The following is a 21103-nucleotide window of genomic DNA, read 5'->3' on the forward strand; positions in this document are numbered from 1 at the left end:
TTGCGATATTTACTGGATTGGAATTCGATCTGCTGCTCAACCCTCATTTATGATTAAATAAAAAAATGGATAATCGAGAGTATGTTTTTTATCATACCGACTTTAGTAATGGTGATTGAGGCTAGGCCTAAAATTCAATCGTTAAAATCTTTGTTCAGTGTGAATCAATTTGACTGAAATTTTCAGCAAATTTCAGTTTGTTTAACAGATATAGAATTGGATAAGGACTGTGGACAGTCTAGGCTATTATCCCAAGGTCAGACACTGGGTTGTTTTGCAACAAAAGGCAAATGTCTTGAGTTGGTTGATAATATTCAGAGGAGTCAAAGTAATTTTTCAAGTAGGGTAAAGGTTGAGGTACCATGAAAACTGACAGATAAGAACTGTTATTACACAATATCAATGACAAGTAACAACAAGGTTGTGAAAGTTCTACCTCCACAATTATTTATATAAAGTTCCTGACATAACTCCACAATCCATGTATGTTAGTTATTTGAACATAATATGTGTTCACCAGTAACAACTGATGTTAAGAGCAGTAGTAATGAATCCGGATCGGTTTAAAATTATTTTACCCAATGTTGTCCCACTATATGGTAGCAGCTCCAACTTTCAAAATAAGAATTTTGGTATTGTGGAGTTGGCAGAAGGCAAGAAGAATAAATATGTAACCAATCAAGTTCCTGGTACATTTGAATAACTTGAAGTCCTGGTGGGTCAACAAAAATACTGGGTAGTCCAAACTGGGCTTTGCAATTCCTAAGCACATTCTCAACTATACAGAGGCCTTAAAATAAGTTTAGTTCATTTTATTGATAAATTTTGCAGGTGTTCTCCTTTATTAGTAAAAGGGTCATATAACTACCAGGAATCAATGAATAGTTGTATGATATAACATAAATAAAGAACACAAAGTTCATTACATATTCTAACACAAAATCTTTATTTCAAGTATAATTAAAAACATTGTTTTAATACATATTTTAACATTTAAAATAAACAAGTTCTCTTCAAAACTATCTCAGTAAATCTGCTTAATTTTACAATAAAATACACAATTCAACATTAACTGATTCTCACACAAGTCTAGTGTCTAGTCACATGCATGCATTAAATCATTTGATTTCCCCCCCCCCCCCCCCCCCCTACCCTTCCTCCATAAAATTGATATAGTTCTATAAATGTTCCAGAAAATCTTTCTCTGACCTAAAATATCAGTACTCCGCCTCTATGAAGTCTCCTCCTGGGGTGGCAGCCACGTTGCCCTAAAGCTAGCACCGGCCCTGGTTATAAAACAAACCAACTTGCTATGATATTTTTTGAGGTCAACATAAAAGAGAAAACAAATAAAGATTAAATCATTCAAAACAAACGTTGATGCATTACAGTAAGATAAATGAAATGAAGGGAAGTGGTGTTGACATAAATTTGTATTGAAATAAATTCTATATCTTATTCTCTTCTAAAACCAGTGGCATCTTGTAATTTTAACATGTATATATTTCAGTATATCATGGTTATCTACCATCTATCACTGTTGTTTTTAGGGTTGTTAAGTTTGACAATACTACTGATTTACAGGATAACTTTTCCAAACCTTAAACATACATTATGCAAGAGCAAAATCTGCTTATTACAAGTCTTTCTTTAGGCCTGAAATGTTATCTAAATTATCAATTCGACATTAATTAACTTATCCAGACCATAATAAACTCTTGTGAGTATGTTAGTCTTAAGAACAAAATTTCCCCCAGGGAGAAAAATAGTCGGTCTCAAAATAAGTGCAGTCACTGCAGTCGGTCTCAAAATTATGCATTGCCGTCTTAATGAATTAATGAGGTAAACAAATAATGCAAGAATAGATCTCAAATACTAGTCGGTCTCAAAATCAGTGCAGTCGGTCGTAAGATATGAGCAGTCGGTATCAAAATAAGTGCTCACTGCACACGTCACTCTACTCACGCAAAACTTTAGTATAAAATAACCTTGTCGACTTATCATGTTTGAAAAAAATGTTTTTCATCCCATGGCAAAAAAATAGTCGGTCTCAAAAAAAAGTGCTCACCGCAGTCGGTCTCAGACTAAATGAATTAATGGGGTGTTTTCTGACCATCAGAATTCTGCAAAATCTCTCCCCAAAGTCCAGGGCATTTCAGAGACCAAGTAAGCGCCCCATTGAGGTAAAGTGCCCTCAGACCCAGTCCTCAAAATTAAAAGCTCAGTTACATATCGGCGCTCAATTCCATTATGCCATCATTCTTCAACTCCTTTCTGTCTTATACTATCTCATCACTATCATATTCACAGTTACAGTGAATCGCCCAGTTAGTAGTACCACTAGTGAGTGAGTCGTGGGTCAAAAGACTGTAGAATTGTTAGTTCTACTCTCACAAAACAGGCGACATTGACAGATAGGCCTCAAGATTCTGTCCCATTTCCTATCCTCTCGTTAACGAGAATTTGGATCCATTTGCCATGACATTGACTAAACTTGTCAGGCCCAGTCTCAAAAATTAAAAGCTCGGTTACACATCTGAAATTTTTTCGAGCCTGCGGCGCTCAATTCCATTATAACATCATTCTTCCACTACTCTGTTTCTGTTGTCTCAGCACTTTCATATTCACGGTTATACTGAACTGCCTAGTTATGTTAGTAGTACCACTGGCACTGTTGTGTGGGTCGTGAGGCGTCAGACTATACAAAAGTTCTGTCAACTCTTGCAAAACAGGCGGAATTGACAAGGGCAGATCTCGAGATTTTGTCTAATTGACTCACATTTCTGGTCCTCTCAGCCACAAGAATTTCTCCCAGCAATGACCTCAAATGCCAAGATATTGACTCAATTTTTCTCAGGTTACTCAGTGTTATAGGCACAATCATATATGACATAAACTTTATGTCAACTTAAATAAAACTGCTTTCCAGCGAGACAACGATCGGCAAACAACTATATAATTATACAATACCATCTATGTTCTACCGGGACGCTTAATGTTATAGCCTGTATTTTGTTGACATTCATTGTGGGGTGGGATTGTGGCTGGGGTGGCGCCCTAGATTTGGACCCCCCCCACCCCTATCTAGATCCGCCACTGCACATGGCCCCTACAAAACTCGCACCTGTGGTGCTCGGCTCCTGACTGCGTCACTCGTACTAGGGGTATGGGCTTCAGTCGGTCGCATTTTGGCTAAAGACCCCCCCCCAAACAAAATCGTTATGTACGCCCCTTCCAATACATAATGAGAGAGAGAGAGAGAAATGGGGTTTAACGTCCAGGGGTCTTTAGCAGTGGGAGGAAACCGGAGGACCCGGAGAAAACCCACGAGGTTGGACAGGTTGTCACGTACAACCGGGGATTCGAAACCACGCCAGTCGACTCAATGACAGACTTTATGATACAGCGCGTGCACGCTAACCATTCAGCCATCCAACCCCCCCAATACATAATAAAGAGAAATTAGAGAAATCAGATGAAGAAATAGCAAAGAGTCAAGACCAGAACAAGAGAAAGAGTGACAAAGAGGAGACTATGTTTGGAAAGCAAAACAATTAAAAGAGACAGGCTTCCACATTCTATAAGGCCAGTCTGCAAAGATTCACGCCAAAAAGAGTGAATGAAAGTCTTTGGCAACGCTGACCGTGGACAGATTCATAACTAACTTCGGTCTATGAATTTTGATAATGTTCAGCAGTTTATAACATTGAATGATGCACAACTGAATGTGCAACATCCAGAATATTTTCATACACTTATTGATTTCGGAGAGCTGAAGATTCTGGTAGTGGACTTCATGATGTATGTAAAACATTTACGATATGACCAAAAGAGAGATGGTGCTATTAATACTATTATAAGATGACTGCAAAGTCCCCCTAAATCAGATTCACTCACTGCAGTGCCGCAAAATGGACCTGTATACCGCTCTACTACACGGTAACAGATTCCTACCGCATTTCCAAACAAAGAGGTCTTCAGTTTTCCTGCCAAAACTATTCAACTGTGGAATGTATCTTTTCCGGTAAGAAAGGTGGAAAAACAAAAACCACCATGATTGTTAAAGGTGCCCTTGCACCACACTTCATAAATGAAGTGAAGGAACTGTGTTACAATTCATTCAGTTTATTGCTGGATGAATCTAATGACAGAGGACATGACAAGAATATGGCTCTTCTTGTAAGATGCCTAGATTATACCCAGGAAAAGGCAGTAACTAAATTTTTGGACATGCCAATGTGCATTTTATCAACCTCAGAGCACCTGTTTAATAGTAATACTATTGATAAAAGTTTCAAGTAAATTTCTTTTTATATTAGTTCTCCTTAATTTGTGAAATAACAATATTCTGGTCACAATTCTATGGAATACAATACAGTTCAATTATTAAATGCCATTTGAACAATTTATGTAACAATCAGAACAAAACTACTGTTCTGTTAAACACTAACCTTTCTAATGTAATTGATTTAGTTTGATTCATAAGATTAAATTGTTTGTTTTTTCAGGGATCATGGTTTAAAGTGGGAGAATTTGGTGGCTTACTGCAGTGATAATGCTAATGTCATGAATGGGAAAAAAATCTGTACTCTCCTGAATAAAAGAAAACTAACCAACAGTGGTGGACCTTGGTTGTATTTGACATTTAGCTAATTTAGTGGTTAAGGCTGCAGTATCTAAATTGGATTTATCTGTTGATAGTATGTTGATGGAGATCAATCTTCATTTCCATCTCAGGTATGGTTTATTTATAATTAATTAATGAGAATCCAAGTCGAAGAAACGAGATTGATCCAGATACGTTTTTCTCCACTACTTTCACTAATAGCAAGAAACTTCCCGACAACCTGGTCCCGTACCTACGGGTCTTCAGAAAACTTAAGTTTAATCTACTTAAATGTGAGAATCATATCTCATTTTTGAGCCTTTCTATAGAAAAACAGTTCGTACCCAAAGGACTCAATCAGAACAAAACCTTGCCTCAAACTCCAGACTTTCCTAGTCGCTTCCAAATTCGTTGGGAAGCGGCTCATCAAAATTTCGGTAAAGATTTGACAGTCATCCGCTTAGATTATTGGAATAATCACAAAACCACCATCGAAAAAGAGTTAGAAGAAGTTACGGAAGAAATCCAAAAAATTGACGCCAGTGAGGAGAATAAAGAACTCCTATTTTCCATTATAACTAACGCCATTGAAGAATTCAAAAGAAGACCCAGAAATGCCAAGAAAATTCCTGAAAAGAAATCTTAATGAGAATGAAATGATCACTTATCATCAACTTATCAGATTTCCAACTATCAAAAAATCACCTTGAAGCATTATCCTTTGGCCTTAATTTTATACCAACACCATCTACCACTGAAGAATTAAATATTATAACTGATTGTAAAATTTTTTAAAGAACAGTTCGACTTAATCACTTTCATAGGAATCAACATAACAGCGCCAATTATGTACCTCGTCCATTCGGCAAACCATCCGGATGGACTCCTCCGCCCACCCGATGCCAACCACTTGAAGAATTCATCCACATCACACAGAATATCATCAGAGAAAATACACCTAGAAGAATACGCGCCAAGAACAACTTTAAAACTTGTCTTCATAAAGCCGTCAAAGAATTAGGAAATAACACTGATATCATCATTAGAAAAGCTAATAAGTGGCATGTCAGATATGGATTTTAATTCTTTAGAACCTAACCAAATGTGCAAAAGACTTAATCATTTAAATCGTGTTATGTGCCATTTTTGGACAAGGTGGAAACAAGAATATTTGTTAAACTCAGAAACTCTCACCGCAATATCGCCAATTCCAGTCAAATGTCTATTAGTGTAGGAGACATTGTTGTAGTAAATGACGAGAACAAGAAACAAAATTTGTGGAAATTGGGTAAAGATGGATTTAATCGTGGAGCCGTTCTTCGTGTCTCTTCCAAGAGTGGTGTCTCAGTTCTTCGAAGACCTATCCAGTTACTATATCCGTTAGAAATTAGTAGCCAAAGCCAAGCAGTAGATCTACGTAACCAGCCAATAGCTAAAACGCGCAGAGTCGCAGCCATAGCATCAGATGTTAAATGAAAGCAATGGATTTCTGATGATGTTGTGTAGTGTTGACTAGATGTATAGTTAGGACTCATTTTCACATCTAGTCAAAGGGTAAGTGTGACAGACTTGTCCCTTTAAGTTACATGACATTAGGGACTACAAGGGGAGATAATTTGTAGTTAATTGTGTTAGAGCCAATGTACGCCTTGTTGTAATGTTTGTTATATTTGTAATATGATTTCCGTATTACGCCTGCCAGAGCCATTGACCACCACAATCTAAATCTAAATACAATACAAAAGTATTGCACACATCCAAACAGGAATACATCCATTCAACCCTAGTTGAATTTCCAAGTCAAGGCAGTGAAAGGCTAAAGCCCAATCTGAACAGTGGTGATGACACTGTGCCTCAATCTGCGGATAATCCTGTATACGATATTGAACCGATGCTGGGTACTTCAGGTGCTAGTGATGAGGTGATCAACGTGCAAGCCAGTAACAGGCTTGAAAAAGGAATGTCAGCAGAGGATCCTAGATGGCCCCCGTGAAATAAGCTTTGCAGGGTTTATAAAACGTGAAAATCCATGGAAAAGTAGCCAGAATCCACGGAAGAGGACTTTTAAAAAGAGTCCCTCAGAAAATCTTACGAGCTCTCCACATATTAATTTGTTGAAGAAAAAAAGAAGGTCAAAAATCAAGTGGGAAAAAGAATGTGTCAAAAGTATTGCAGTTTGCTACAGTTGACGATAATCATTGTTAGCAAATGTTCCTTTAGTCCAATAAGATGCAAACTTTTTCTTTTACCAACGTATTGTTTACGACGTAGGTTACAAGTAAGTAGCTAGGTAGATAACATTTTTATTATGGCAAGTCCAATTAGAGGAACATTTATAAGATTTGCCTGTTTTACTAGAACAGAATGTGTTCTTAAGTTTTAGCATATTACAATATTGGCATTGAGAATGGTCTAAATGATTATGACTTTTCCCACTTACTTGGTGTCTTTGATAGTAGATATCTAGACTATCAAATAATTAAACAATTGGGTGTTACACTAACACCCTTCCACTAATATACTTATGTACGTCACTCCGACATTACGTCAAAATCACACACCTGATGTCATAGTCACCATTTTCATTTCATTTCATTTCATTTCCATTTTTATACCAAAATGGACGCTGGTCAAGAATGTGGCCAAATTCTGTCGAGGCGATGTCACCTACTTAAGACAATTGAGAGAAAAGGCACAAAACCACCTTTATTGGATGCGGAGAATGCGGAAAACAGTTCCACAGGAAGGAATACTTAAGAAAACATCATTGCAAGGGTGCTAAACCTACTGAGGAACAGACAAGACTCTTATTGTCACAGATACTCTCAAAACCATGCCAAAGAGACCGCTGTAATGAAACTGGCCATGGCATGCAAGCAAATTCCAGAACTATTCAAAATGTTTTCTGATGCAAAAAATGAAGAATTCAAGTTATTACACTCTTGTATATTTACACATCCAAATTACGGAAACAAAAGCTTGTAGATTTAAAAAGAATATTGTTTTATTTGAGGCTGGTCACCTCACAGTCTACTTTGAAAGACTGACTTTGGAATTATCCATGAATGAATTTAAGAATACAGTAAAGAGAGTCATTATCAGTGTGTCTTAGATAAAACAGTTGCACCTACTGAATCTCAGAAAACAGTAAAGAAAAAAATCAGTACCATAGTTTTTTGGATTCTACGAAAGAGAAGATCTTTGTTAGACCTAATTAAAAGTCCAAGTGAAGCAGGGCCTGCCATGTGCGGAGAAGAGATTTTATGGTTTTCCCTTGAAAGATATTGGCGAACAATGTCAAGAGGAAATTGAAGATTTTTCTTCCTAAGATGTTCGGGGCAAAGACTATGCCCAACAGCTGCACATCAGACTCTGAATCGGATGCAGTTTTGGAAATTATTTCTATAAGCAGAGAGAAGCTCTTCAATCACAAATTTACATCATAAATACCTTATAAAGTCACTGATTGCCATTTGCATCTTGTGGACATATCAATATAAGCTAAAATGTACTCTTATTGATTATTCAACATTCAATCAAAGAAAACGTCAACGGTAGTTGATCTCCAAGCTAGGATTTGTCGGATTAAAAAGGGACCCCATCAAAAAATTTCTGCAAAAAGTATGATGTCATCTCAATTTCACAAACTCTAATACCCATACCAAACAAATATATTTTATTTTACTTGTGAGTCGATTAACATAATATTTTATGATATCCATTTATAAAAAAGATATAATAATGTTTTTTTTTCTCTGAGGTTTGGGGGGTCTTCGCCAGTTCGCATAAAATAAATCGGACATGTTCATGTTGGATTGTATGCAAAACTTGACGAACAACAGATTTTAACCGTTTACTATAATAATCATATCAGTCTAAGGGTTTTATCCATAGATAAAGTCAATATTGTGTGTTCAGGTGTTGACACAGTAAATTAAAATTGAAACAAAAAGTAGTAAACAAACTCAATTCTGCTATTTCTTTCGAAACAAAATACAGTATGGAAAAGTTATCCCTTTAACTAAATTCTAACTGGTTATTATTAATACTTAGCTTTGCTATGATTGCCGACGGCCAAATGTTGATTATCAATTTGTAAACAGTTTGCTCGTCGGATTGGAGACAATGTGATATTTTCAACCTCCGCAGATTGTTTTCATCAATGTTTAAGTTCAAATCAAGTCATTTCAAATGGTAACTTCTATTTAAAATTCAAAATGCTGATAGTGTGGGTGAAAACTACTGATTTCATTTAAACATACATTATGCAAGAGCTAAATCTGCCAATTGCAGGTCTTTCTTTAGGCCTGAAATGATATCTAAATTATTAATTAGATATTAATTAACTTATCCAGACCATAATCAACTCTCAATGTCATCACCAGGCTGCGATATTTACTGGATGAAATGGATAATCGAGACTTTGTTTTCTATCGTACCAACTTCAGTGGTGATGATCAAGACTAGGCCGAAAATTTGATTGCTAAATTCTCGGTTCAGAGTGGATCAATTTGACTGAAATTTTCAGCAAATTCAATTTATTATATCATTTAGTTTTTAACTATTATAGTGAGAACTGCCAGCTCTTTATCTAATCTTCCATAATGTATCTTTAATCATTTATTTAAATAGACAGTGACATATAATTGACATCAGTGGGGCATGTTTAAACCAGTGATGGGATTTTGCCCGTATATTCCGGACTTGTCCGAATCTTTTTTCCAAACGCCCAAAATTGTCCGACCGGGAATATGCCCAATCGGACATCAAGACATGGTGAATAATATTCAAAATTTTGAAAGTAATAGTTTACTAATTGTAACAACCACTCAACCCGATTATCGTCGATAATACGCTGGATTGATTAGGTAATTAAGTGATCAACGTACCGTATTTATCGTTTTATACTGTCTATAAATAACCTACCTTGATTAACTACTTAATCTGCCTTGATTGACCGACTTAATCCTTTGTCGGACAGTTCATCAATCTAGTCGTAAACAGAAGTCATTGTTTCCCCTTTGTCAGAATATTCATCAATCCAATAACTGTGATTATAATTTTAATCCTCGTGTTAACCTCGTGGTTTCTGCATTGTCGGACATATTAATCGCATTGACGTGAGCCGACAATATGTATAAACTATAGATGTCACATATTGTAATAGACATCAATAGACAGTCTTTATAACTTTCAACATGCTTCGATTCAATATACATTGTATCCGATAACTTGTCTGTGATATTCCTTCGGTGAAAGCCAAAGTTAAATAAAGCTATTTCACACACACGCATGGTTCTAGTAAAGTAACTCAAAATGAAAGTAGTCATCTCGCGAGACACGTGAAATTAAGAGATTTAAACGTGCCGAATGTAATACGTGGGGTTTATGTTTTTAAATAAATAAATAAACACGCTAAGAAATGTTGACAACCATGTCGATTGGAATAAGGTTAGTTAATTGTTTTAGTAAAGTAACTCAAAATGAAAGTAGTCATCTCGCGAGACACGTGAAATTAAGAGATTTAAACGTGCCGAATCAAATACGCCTGATGTGAGAGAAAAGATTCTATTTTGATGGCATATTGTCGAATTTATGATCATATTTTGAGTGGGGTTTATGTTTTTAAATAAATAAATAAACACGCTAAGAAATGCTGACGACTATGTCGATTGGAATAAGGTTAGTTAATTGTTTTAGACGATAGCGCGTGCTAGAGTCGAATGCGATTATTTAGCTGCAGTAGGTGTCCCTCGCTAGTTTTTGAGCGACGTTTACTACGAAATAAATTTCGGGATGTCATATTTTTCCTTTCGTATATAAATCGAAACGGAGTATGAGATGAATGTCGGTCTTTGCTGAAAAACGTATCGAAATATGACCCGAAAAATACGGTAATTTGGGGGGAATTTAAAACAGGTACCGGTCGACAGTAGTCGTCACACTTTCATTCTATGGTATTATGATGTCATGTAATTTTGTAAGAATATTATTGACATAAATTTTAATACCGTACGGGAATTAAGCATGAAAAATAACGAGGTGAAGATATTTTTTTATTACGTATAAATTTGAATATTTTGTTGACAAGTGATTCTTAATTGTGGTTTGAAAACGTCTGCTTAAATAACGATAAGAGTTATGCCCCTTTATTTTCGGGAAAAAAATGTCCGACAAGAAAAATTTTGAAATCCCATCACTGGTTTAAACTATAGTTCTCTGTTTTTGACACACACTTTTGTCAAGGTAATAAAGGTGTAAAGATTTAAAAGAATAGATCTGTTTAAATCTATCTGGCAGTAATTACTATAAATATATACATATCACATTGTATTGCACACTCTGTGGGTTAATACCTATTCTGCTATCACCTTGACTTATGAACCGAAAGGGAGGTAAGCTGTGGTTTAGAGTTTTTCTCAGCATGGTATATTTTTGATATCTGCATTAATATAGGACCTGTTTCTGGATCATTTAACCACTGACTGGCTGCTACAGGGTTCTCTAACATCTGTAGAAAAGCTGAAAATAAAAAGGCCTGTATGGTAAAGAAAGACAAGGATGTTAAGATGAATGGCTAGTCTCTCTGATGTTTTTAAGCACAAATAAAGATCCCTGGATAGTGGGAACACGGTGTTGTGGGGGAAATTCGCCATACATCACCCCATGATAATCGGAAAAGATTGACATTTTGTTTTAATCAGTACAAATATCTGGTTAAATTTGGAATGGTTTTCACCATCATTAGGTTTACCTAACTTGTCAATGGGTCATTTTAGGACTAACAAGGTTAACCCGTTAAGCATGACGTTTTTAAAACGTTAACTACCCCCTATTGTGTAATTAATTTGACGAAGTGACGAAGAACTATGTACTATGTTCTAAGAATAGGTTGGGGAAAATACCTCCAAGGCGTTATATTATGCTTTACACACAGTGAGTGGCAGTTGTCCAAGACGTAATATAACGTCCTACACAAGCTGCGATCGTGGGGGAATTCCCAAGGGATTCCCCCAAGTGACAAACTATGTTCTAAGAATAGGTTGGGGAAAATACCTCTCCAAGGCGTTATATTACGCCCTACACACAGTGAGTGGCAGTTGTCCAGGATGTTATATAATGACCTACGGACTTAACGGGTTAATGTAGTAAAATATATTTACCTAAAAGACATCTGGGATTATTTAGACCTAACTGTACTGTAGGATTAGCAATAATGGCTTGATATATAGGACTATTTGTATCTAAACCTTCATCAATTGTCTCTGGTCTCATCTTCCTATCTCCTAGCAACCACTCACACTGAAAATATAAAAAAATTCCGTTTAAACTGAATAGAATATTTTGTATACTTTTGCAAGAATTAACTTTCATTCTTTTGACAGCAATCCGCAAGAATCTTCCGAATCAAATGTTTTTGTTGAGAATTGAATTTTAAATAACTAGGGTTTATTCACTGAATGATTACTAATTTAGCAATGAATGTACTGACAGAATTTGTATTTCAATTCTGCACAATGTAAGATGCTAGTTTATATTAAATTCTGGGACATTGTAGAACTCAAACTGAACAAGGCAATCTTTATAATAGGGGTGTGCCGAAATCCTCTATCTACTTACAGCAGCATCCTGATCATTTCTAGCAACTCTTAGTGCATCACCAGCTTCCTGCTCCTCAAAACCCATTTCTAATAATTTCTGTAATGCCTGAAGTATAAGATGTTCATGATGAATGAAATGGGGTTTAATATCCTACTTTTCTGCACAATCTTGGCTAACACACGAAATATAAGGTAGTGTTATCTAACATTTCTAATAATTCCTATAACACATGAATTAAATGGTTTTGTTATTTATAATTTTTTTGGTAATGCCTGATTACTTTTTGTAACTCAATAAATCAAACATTTGGTATGCTCACCCGAGGATTTGGCCGAAATTCTCGTTTTCTAAAAGCTTTCAGTGATTGTCGTATATTAGTGACTTTTGGACTTTCTCCTGATGCACTTTCAATTCCTCCTACAGCTCCCTGTGGTTAAAATAGATAAACAATCATAGTATCCTTCTTAAAGTTAAAGGGGAAGGCTCACATTTCACAAGATACCGTATATAAAAGAAGGTTTATCTGAAAATTGCAAATAAACAATATTCAGTCATTCATAATGGATTGCTAGATTTGCTAAGCAAGGATATGTAACTCATTTAAGAAATTTATTATTCATTTGACTAGAGTGTTTTGATAATTGCAACAATCACTTAGCACCACTGCAACTGGGGCAAGTGTATTGTCATCTAGGCACGTCCACATCATATAAAAATGTGCCCGAGTTGTATCGAAATTAAAGCATTTATGGTATTTTACTCCAAATAAAGTATAATCTGATACTTCCCCTTTATGCCATGTTTGCCCGAGACATATTCATATCAAAAGTAAGGAATTTAAAATGAAATAAAATGGGAGTTTAATATCCTGATTTTCTAGACCAAAATGCATAATAGATAATCTAACCATCAAATTTCTGTCAGAGAGTAATGTTGAACTTTAGATGGTCATATCTATAGCAAGAACTGATTGATAACATTAATTTGTGGACCAATGCTTTTTGGTAGGACTATGATTTTTACTGTACGGCCTGAAAGTCTACATTTGTTGTTTATTCTTGAATATTGTGTCTTTTAAGTTGTAAAATGGGGAGTCCAAGTTTGCCCAGCGGTTGCCAGGCAAGATATGCCCACATTTTGCAAAAGATGGATAGATAACAAGCTAAAAAAAACAATTTTTCGTACAATCCAGAAATACAAAAATATCGAAAGGGAGTGAGATCTTTGGGATACAAAGATATATTTTAAGTTTCATAAAAATTGGATAAAAAATGTGACTTCTAGAGGGTCCACAACCTTCGTATAACATAATTTTACACAATTTGCATACAAAGAGCGGCCATTTTGTTGGGCAGTTTTGTTTTTATTTATTCGAAGTCAATCTTCATTATGGTGGAATGGTGATATATTTAAACGTTTTTTAAAAAATATGATCTTTCATACAATCAGGGGCCATAATCCAGGAAGTTACAGTCTGATATGAGCGAATATCGAAAGGAACCAAGATCTTTGGGAGATAGACATATATTTCAAGTTTTGTCAAAATTGGATAAAAATTTTGACCTGTAGAGTGTCCACAAATTGTGGATGGAGAGATGGACGGACAGACAGGGACGTATAAAAACAATGCAGACAACTGTCTGTGTTGCCTGAATTCCATAACAATACCTCTTCCTCAGGTGGCGGTTGATCTGTATCAGGTTCTGGTACATCTTCATCTATATCAGCATCATTTTGATGTTGTAGTAACCATTCCATTGCAGACATTACAGACATTCTATCAAATATATAATAACCATTTTATTATAGACATTCTGCCACAATATGAACAACATAATAACTATTTCTATAATTATAAAAAATATAAATAACATGATAGTCATTACAATGTAGATGTTCTATTGGAGACATCTTATAAATATTAAAATATCATTTCCATTGCATACATTTTATACAAACAAAATAATACCCTTTCCATTGAACTGAAGACATTCTAATTTCTAGATATTTATAAAAGCAAAAAATTGACCATTCCACTGAAGACATTATCCACACATTAATTTTATGTATTTCACACAGTAGATGTGGGCATTAGTTCACCCTTAATTAGGTTTCATAAACCAACAGATCATTTATTGTACTGTAAAACTCATACTTACTTATTAAGTATGAGAGCTTTTCTGGCTCTATTTCCAGGAAAACCCATATCTGTTAGTTGTTTTAAGGTAGCGGTGTCGACTTTTGGCTTTTTACTTGGTTCATTCAAAATATCTGAATAAAATGCATTATAGCTATAAATTATTGTTTTACTTCATAAAAAACACTTGATCATTCGTAATTAATGTAGCACTGACATTCTGGTGTATAAACATTGCAGCAAAATGTTCTCTCAAAATATATAAGTGTTCAAATATGGAGTTGTCCCCTTTGAACATGCAGTAGTATTTATATGTTCGAGAACAGAAACATAATTTCTTTTTAGATGGCTGGCCCTAAACTTTGATTATAACATTGTCAATTTGTTAAATTCATACCTTCTGCCTGTTTAAAAACTTTACTTGCTTCTGGATTTAAACACAAAATTCTCTGTGATGCATCTATTAATGATATAAGAATTCGTCTTAATTCTGTTTGAAACTGAAAGGATAAAAAAAAAAAACACCCCTGTTAATTGTAAACTAGATGGTTCACAGTATTCTTCCAACAACAGACACATATCAACAGATACTAGAATCAGGACTAACAGTTAACTTTCAAACCAAAAATAGAAATTTGACCATGTACTAAATTGCCATTCTTCAGCTGGAGAACGCCATATTGAAAGATCTGGTAAGATTGATATCATCAATGAATTCTTTACTTGTAGGTAGCATATAAATATGGAGTCTAAAATTTTCATAAAAGTTGATTGGAGTCACTGTAATCTTTATCTTTTGTTACAATATAGAAATTGTTGGATCATCAACTTTAACCTCTTATCTACACAACACTTTAGTTACAATGCATGGTATTCCATTTTCTATGGAAATGCCTAAGGAGCTCTTACTGATGTTGTGCACACAAGTAGAACAAAAAGTTTATGGTTGTAATTCCTTACGTCTACATTTAAAGTTGCATCTTCTTGTACAGCTTCAACAGCTGATTTAGGTATATTGGCAGTGGCACGTTTAATGGTTTCCATATCTGGTCCTTTTCTATCATCTCTCTAGAATAAAATTAACCCCATTATAACAAATTTTGTGTAAAATAAATCATACTGACCATCTCCGTGAAAGGTTACAATGGAACCATGAAAAGATGCATTTTTGAAATTTTGTTTTGTATTTGTATACATCTGCACAAAAGTCTATCACTGATTCTACTATCAAGCGATGAAGAAAATAGCAGTGATACGAGATACAATATACAACAAAATAGCAAGCTGAACATTGAATAGCTTCAGAAATCTTAAGTTATTCTTACACCAAATAAGCTTACTATACGTTATACAATAAGCAAGTTACTAGCATTCACACTATTTCTAAGATATCTCTTGTACTAGTTGTAGTCAGATTTCTACCTCGTAGTAGAATGCCTCATTTTATTCCAATATAGGATTTTATTTCGATTCAATGGTTAGTATGAGACTAACAATAACTTTAAACAGACTTTAAAAGTGTCGGGATGTAATTCTCATAGGCATTTTGCCTGTTCCCAAATTTCCCATTCATTTATAGTCATTTTGGCACAAACATAATATATGGGCCAGTTCTATTCAGTACTCCTTGCAGTAGCAGTTTATAGCAGAGGGGCCATAGGTGGCAGCCTCTGCAGTGAAGTTCTTTTGAAAATCTCCAAAAAGAAAACTGGAAGAAAACGCTGAATCCGGGGAGAATACTTAATATGGACCCCCTGAGACGGGCACCCCGATTACCATGTGAGAAGCCCCCAAATCCAAGAAGCGGGCCCTCTAATCAGAGGTTTGTATGTGTGTTTGTGTATGTGTGATGCGGTCATCCTGCACTAACTATTACATGTATCTATCACAGTGACATTGTAGCACGTTGAGAATCACATGCCTTCTGCCACCAGAAACGCATTAAGACCATGTCGGCCCTTGGCCTACATTTTCAATAATATATTTCTTTTAAAAGGCCAAAAACAATTTCAAATTCAAACTTTGGCTTTGAGTATATTTTTTAGTTAAACAAATTTCTCCTAAAAACATAACTTTTCACTCAATCTGGTGGCCATTTGAATATGAGCATACTCCATACAGTGAAAGTGTGCTATAATATGAGGGAAATTTTGCCTGGCTATGATTTACTATCATTTTGATTTACTACTATCAAGATTTCTTTTACATGTACATGCACGCCAACATCTACACAGGACATTGGTTTTTCATCCCATCCGAGCGACTAATTGCTGTTGCTAGCCATGGCCTCCATCCTGCACCATTGCCTTTGGGAAACCATGCCGGAAAATCCTGAGGAATTTTCTCCGCCTACGAAATCATCGGTTCCAGTCTGTATCTAAACCAACAGAAAAGCGTTCTAAATCGCATCTACAGCTATCTAATTTTCAAAAATTTCTAGACAAGGGCCCTTCAGAACAAGCTGCCTCTGTCGGCCACTACCTCAATCCGCAATTGACTCTTTGTCATGTACAAGCTTGAGATCACCACCATCCCACTTTACTCAGTGACATGGTAATCAGATTTTAAATGTTTCAACTTACACTTTGTTTGTCTGAGGCTTCATAAGGTGAAGGTTGTATTCTTTTCTTCAACAATAAAATTTCATCTGTGGATTAGAGGGGGGAAAAAAAATAATTAATGTCAGAGAATATTAATTCATGCAAAGTTATTGATAGCTTCAAACATACAGTAGCGTATTCAAGGTTATGGACAAAGTTAGAGTTTCGGTTGCATGACTGCTTTTAGTGTTAATGATTTGTTATATTATATATATTATATTATAAATATAGGCCTAGACTAAAATAAAAAAAAATAATACCCATTTATAAAATAAATTATTTTGAGCCACATTTCATGATATCTTATTAAGAACCTGATGCAGAGTTCTGAGAATATTGTTTTTAAATCTATGGTGAAATTGCACATTGGATTTCAAATTTTGGGATCATAAGTTTCAAAAAGGCATTTTGTCAAGTAATCTTTGTGTTTATATTTTGACAATGTTCTTAAAGGATTCTTTGAAAACCTTAGTTTGATCAATCTGATTAAAACACAGATCCTATTTCGTTTCGTTTTTTATAGTTTAAAATTTAGTTTTATTTGTCTTTACTAAGCCCTGTCAGAACTGTTAAAACCACATTCTGGAAGATGTGAGGGATTAGCCAATGAAACAATCTGTTACAGTAAGTTTTTGGGTAACCCACTAGAAACATCAACGCTGATTGGTTAATCAAATGTCTGATGTTATAGGTAAAAAGTCGCTCTTATGACCCCTGACGCGACCTTCCACTAAAACTGCTCAGATCTTCATGTAGTAGAGGCCATCGAAAGTATACAAAATATGAAACATAGATCTGTATTTTAATCAGATTGTAGTTTGCATGCTTTTTTCGGGGAAAGAAAGTACCAGTATGTACATGCATACAAAAAGTAAACCCTATTAAATTACCAGTTTGGTGTTATCTTTCTGTTCAAATTTTGACTTTACATGTAAGTTTTTGGATGCGATATAGGACAGAATTGTTGGATTGAAAAATTTACCTGATAAAAATAATTGGAAATCTGTAAAAATTTTATGATGATTATAAAATTAATAACAGATGCATGCACATAAAGTCAAAGCCTTGAATGGCCGAATGGTTAGCATGTGCCCATTGTATCATAAGGTATGATTTTGAGTCAACTGGCATGGTTTCGATTCCCCGGTTGTACGTGACACGGAGTAGGGTTGCCTGTTCAACCTCGTGGGTTTTCTCTGGGTCCTCTGGTTTCCTCCCACTGCTAAAGACCCCTACACCCAAGCGAATTATTGAAATAAAATTGAACAGTGTGTTAGTCCAGAAATGACCTAGTTTGTGTCCAGTGTTAAACTAGCGATGCCAAACGCCGCTAGAGGCGCTGGCTGTCCTATTATTGGTGTGCTAAAAAACCTGACCGAAAAATGTACCGTTTCTACTACGGGGTCTCATGAATATTCAGGAAGTCAAAACGTGGTCACGTGGCACTTTTCCGGAACCTGGTGAGCTGAAGTTAGCGGACTGCCATAGCAGGTAAGATTTTGATCGAATTTTCGCTTATTTTTCTTGTTTTTAATTTTTAAATGTAATAGAAACTTTGAAAAAAAGAGCATTCCGCTCGAGATATCGACATTTTTGGATAGCCTGGTATATATTTTGTATAGTTTGAGCTTTTGTTTTGCCAAAATCCCCCGTAGGAGTTGGCAATAAGACGGAAAGTAGAACCGGGGAAGAATCAGGGAAAGACAACTCTTGGTAGGTGCGTGTATGGGATCAGACCACAATGAATGATTTATTTTTTTTTAACCTAACTTTTGCAAACTTAAGTGTGAACTATTTAGATGTTTTTGCAAATTTAATAACATTACTTGTAAAAAAAAATGGACTTTTGAGAAAAATATATCCCCAAATATTGAAATAAGACTGACTTGGCATAGGCAAAATGAAAATGTGTATCTCATTTATTTTAAAGCTTTTATTTACTATGGAAGAAGAGTATTCACAACCATTATTCATAACAGATTCTGAGGAGAGTGAAAAAGAAATTGGAGAAAGTGAATCTCAAGTAAGGCATTTCAATCTGTACTTTAGGACAATTATTATACTATGTTTATTTGATGCAGCACTCTTTTATTATAACTTTAAAAAACATAATCGGAAGAGGCCAGGGATTATATTGCTCTGTTCCAAATCAATTTTATTTTCCAGGCACAGACGCAAGCTCCAAGATTCATGCCACTTTTCACTCCACGCTTTAGTTCTGAGAATACAGCATTGATATTTTTTATCACTGTATGCAATTTTTTACTCATTGTTGTACATCTTTTTTTTTAAAATTTTATAACCAGAGATATTTGTTATTTATAGAGAAGGGGTGATTCTTTCTTTAATAATGTCATAACATTCGATTACTTATACATGTAACTTTTTGTATTTGCATATGACTTTGATGACGTCCAGTCATGCCAAAAAAGAAATTATTTTGTCATGTGTAATCCCTGTGATTATATCATATATTGTTAATTTTTTTAAGTTTTATATTTTTGGTTTTGTAGTTGGTAGTTTTCATATGATTGATGTTGATCATGATACACAGTTTTGTTTTCTGTTATTTTTAGATTTAGGTCATAAGTTTTCACCCAGAAAAATTCTGTTATTTATTTATTTTTGTTGATTTTAAGTTTTATTGATTTTGTTAATTGAAATAAAGATATTTTTATTGATCATAATACTTGTGATTTTCCATTCCTGAAACAACTATTTTTGTCTGTGTGTTTTGCATGTGTATGTATCCAGGAAAAGACTGTGAATATTTTAATAAACTCTAGACCTACAGGGGGGTTGGATGGCTGAATGGTTAGCGTGCGCGTGCTGTATCAGAAAGTCTGTCATTGAGTCGACTGGCGTGGTTTCGAATCCCCGGTTGTACGTGACAAGGAGTAGGGTCGCCTGTCCAACCTCGTGGGTTTTCTCCGGGTCCTCCGGTTTCCTCCCACTGCTAAAGACCCCTACGCGCAAGCGAATTATTGAAATAAAATTAAACCCTATGTTAGTCCCGAAATGACCTAGTTTGTGTCGAGTGGACGTTAAACCCCATTTCTCTCTCTCTCTCTAGACCTACAGTTGACCCGTGACCTTACACTTTCTGTATGACCTTGACATGGTATAGTCAAAAAATGCAATTCAAGTAGCTGATGCCTAATAAAAAAACACGATAACAATGTGAAAACATTATTTGTGTATCTATCACATCAAAAAACGGGTTGGGTAAATATTTCAAAGCCCTGGGACTTCTACATGGTTTGTTATTAACTATCATGTCATTTTTTTGCTGTGACCTTGAACGAAAATTGTCTCGGTCGTAAGTTTGAGAGTCTGTAGCACACACACTATATAACCGAAGAGTCTCCCGATAATTTGATTCAATCCAGTACATCTTGAACTTCAAATTCTGCAAGTTTCGTGGATCTACCTATTATAGTGTCTGAGATATTAGCTTCGGTCAGGTTTTTTACGTTTTTAAAAAAAAGCCGTATTTTGGTGCCTCCAATTCGCGGTCTTCAAAATGCCATAACTTTTTTAATTTTCAATATTTTTTCAAAATTCTTTCAGATTATTGAATCTAAATAGTTGACGCTTGCAGTGCAATAATCATATTAGAGACATTTTGTGTATTTAAAAACCCTTTGGCAACGCTAGTTAAACCCCATTTCTCTCTCTCTCTCTCTCATTCGGATCCATCCGGGATAAATCAGATATGCCTGATCATAATATATGGGATAATATAAATTAAATAGTTAATCAGTTTTTCTGCATGGTCACCAATTATTACAAAAAGTTTATATACCATTATCTCTAACTCCTTCTTGTTGAAGTGACAACCCTTCAGTTAAAACTTTCCCATTTCGTACTAAAACCAATTTATGATACAACGACATTTTCATACTCTCTGCCGAGTTGTGGAAATAGTCCAAACATTTGATTTTGGCTTTATCCACGGTCAAATCTTGGTGGAGTTCCAAAATATGGTCCACACCGTGCATGTTTGTGAATCGAACCTTCATAATCGAAGGAGGAAAAAGACAAGAATCTGTAACAACCATCTATATTGAAAGAAAAGCCCAGCAAAAATAGATCTATGTTCATTAAAAGAAAAAAGCAGATGACAAATCTCCTCTTTCCAATAAGCAGTTCTGCGAC

General features: G+C 35.2%; 1 protein-coding gene across 2 annotated transcripts; it reads right to left on the minus strand.

Moving 5' to 3' along the window:
- Window positions 1-922: 922 nt before the first annotated feature.
- On the minus strand, window positions 923-21093 carry LOC126812620 (ubiquitin-associated domain-containing protein 1). 2 transcript variants are annotated; one of them, XR_008788127.1, is made up of 11 exons: window positions 20751-21093; window positions 16928-16992; window positions 15306-15413; window positions 14743-14845; window positions 14368-14479; window positions 13877-13985; window positions 12528-12635; window positions 12227-12313; window positions 11770-11908; window positions 5491-11128; window positions 923-3772 (listed from the first exon to the last, which is right to left on the minus strand). XR_008788127.1 is itself a non-coding variant. In XM_050539091.2 (10 exons), the coding sequence occupies exons 1-10, from the start codon at window positions 21004-21006 to the stop codon at window positions 10974-10976; spliced, it is 1242 nt and encodes a 413-aa protein (XP_050395048.1). In that variant the 5' UTR covers window positions 21007-21093; the 3' UTR covers window positions 923-10973. The 2 variants fall into 2 exon arrangements, 1 of the variants encoding a protein (XP_050395048.1); XM_050539091.2 differs by having other exon boundaries at window positions 923-11128.
- Window positions 21094-21103: the final 10 nt, after the last annotated feature.

The sequence above is a fragment of the Patella vulgata genome, chromosome 1, assembly GCF_932274485.2.
Source record: "Patella vulgata chromosome 1, xgPatVulg1.2, whole genome shotgun sequence".
In the NCBI taxonomy this organism is placed as follows: Eukaryota; Metazoa; Mollusca; class Gastropoda; family Patellidae; genus Patella; species Patella vulgata.

Excerpts from the sequence above, each read along its gene's own strand:
- LOC126812620 (XM_050539091.2), bottom strand. The coding sequence starts at position 21,006 with ATGGTTGTTACAGATTCTTGTCTTTTTCCTCCTTCGATTATGAAGGTT. Across the intron at positions 15,414-16,927 it reads AAGCCTCAGACAAACAAAGT|AGAGATGATAGAAAAGGACC; the intron begins GTAAGTTGAAAC and ends ATTTTATTCTAG. Across the intron at positions 12,314-12,527 it reads AATTTCGGCCAAATCCTCGG|GCATTACAGAAATTATTAGA; the intron begins GTGAGCATACCA and ends CTTATACTTCAG.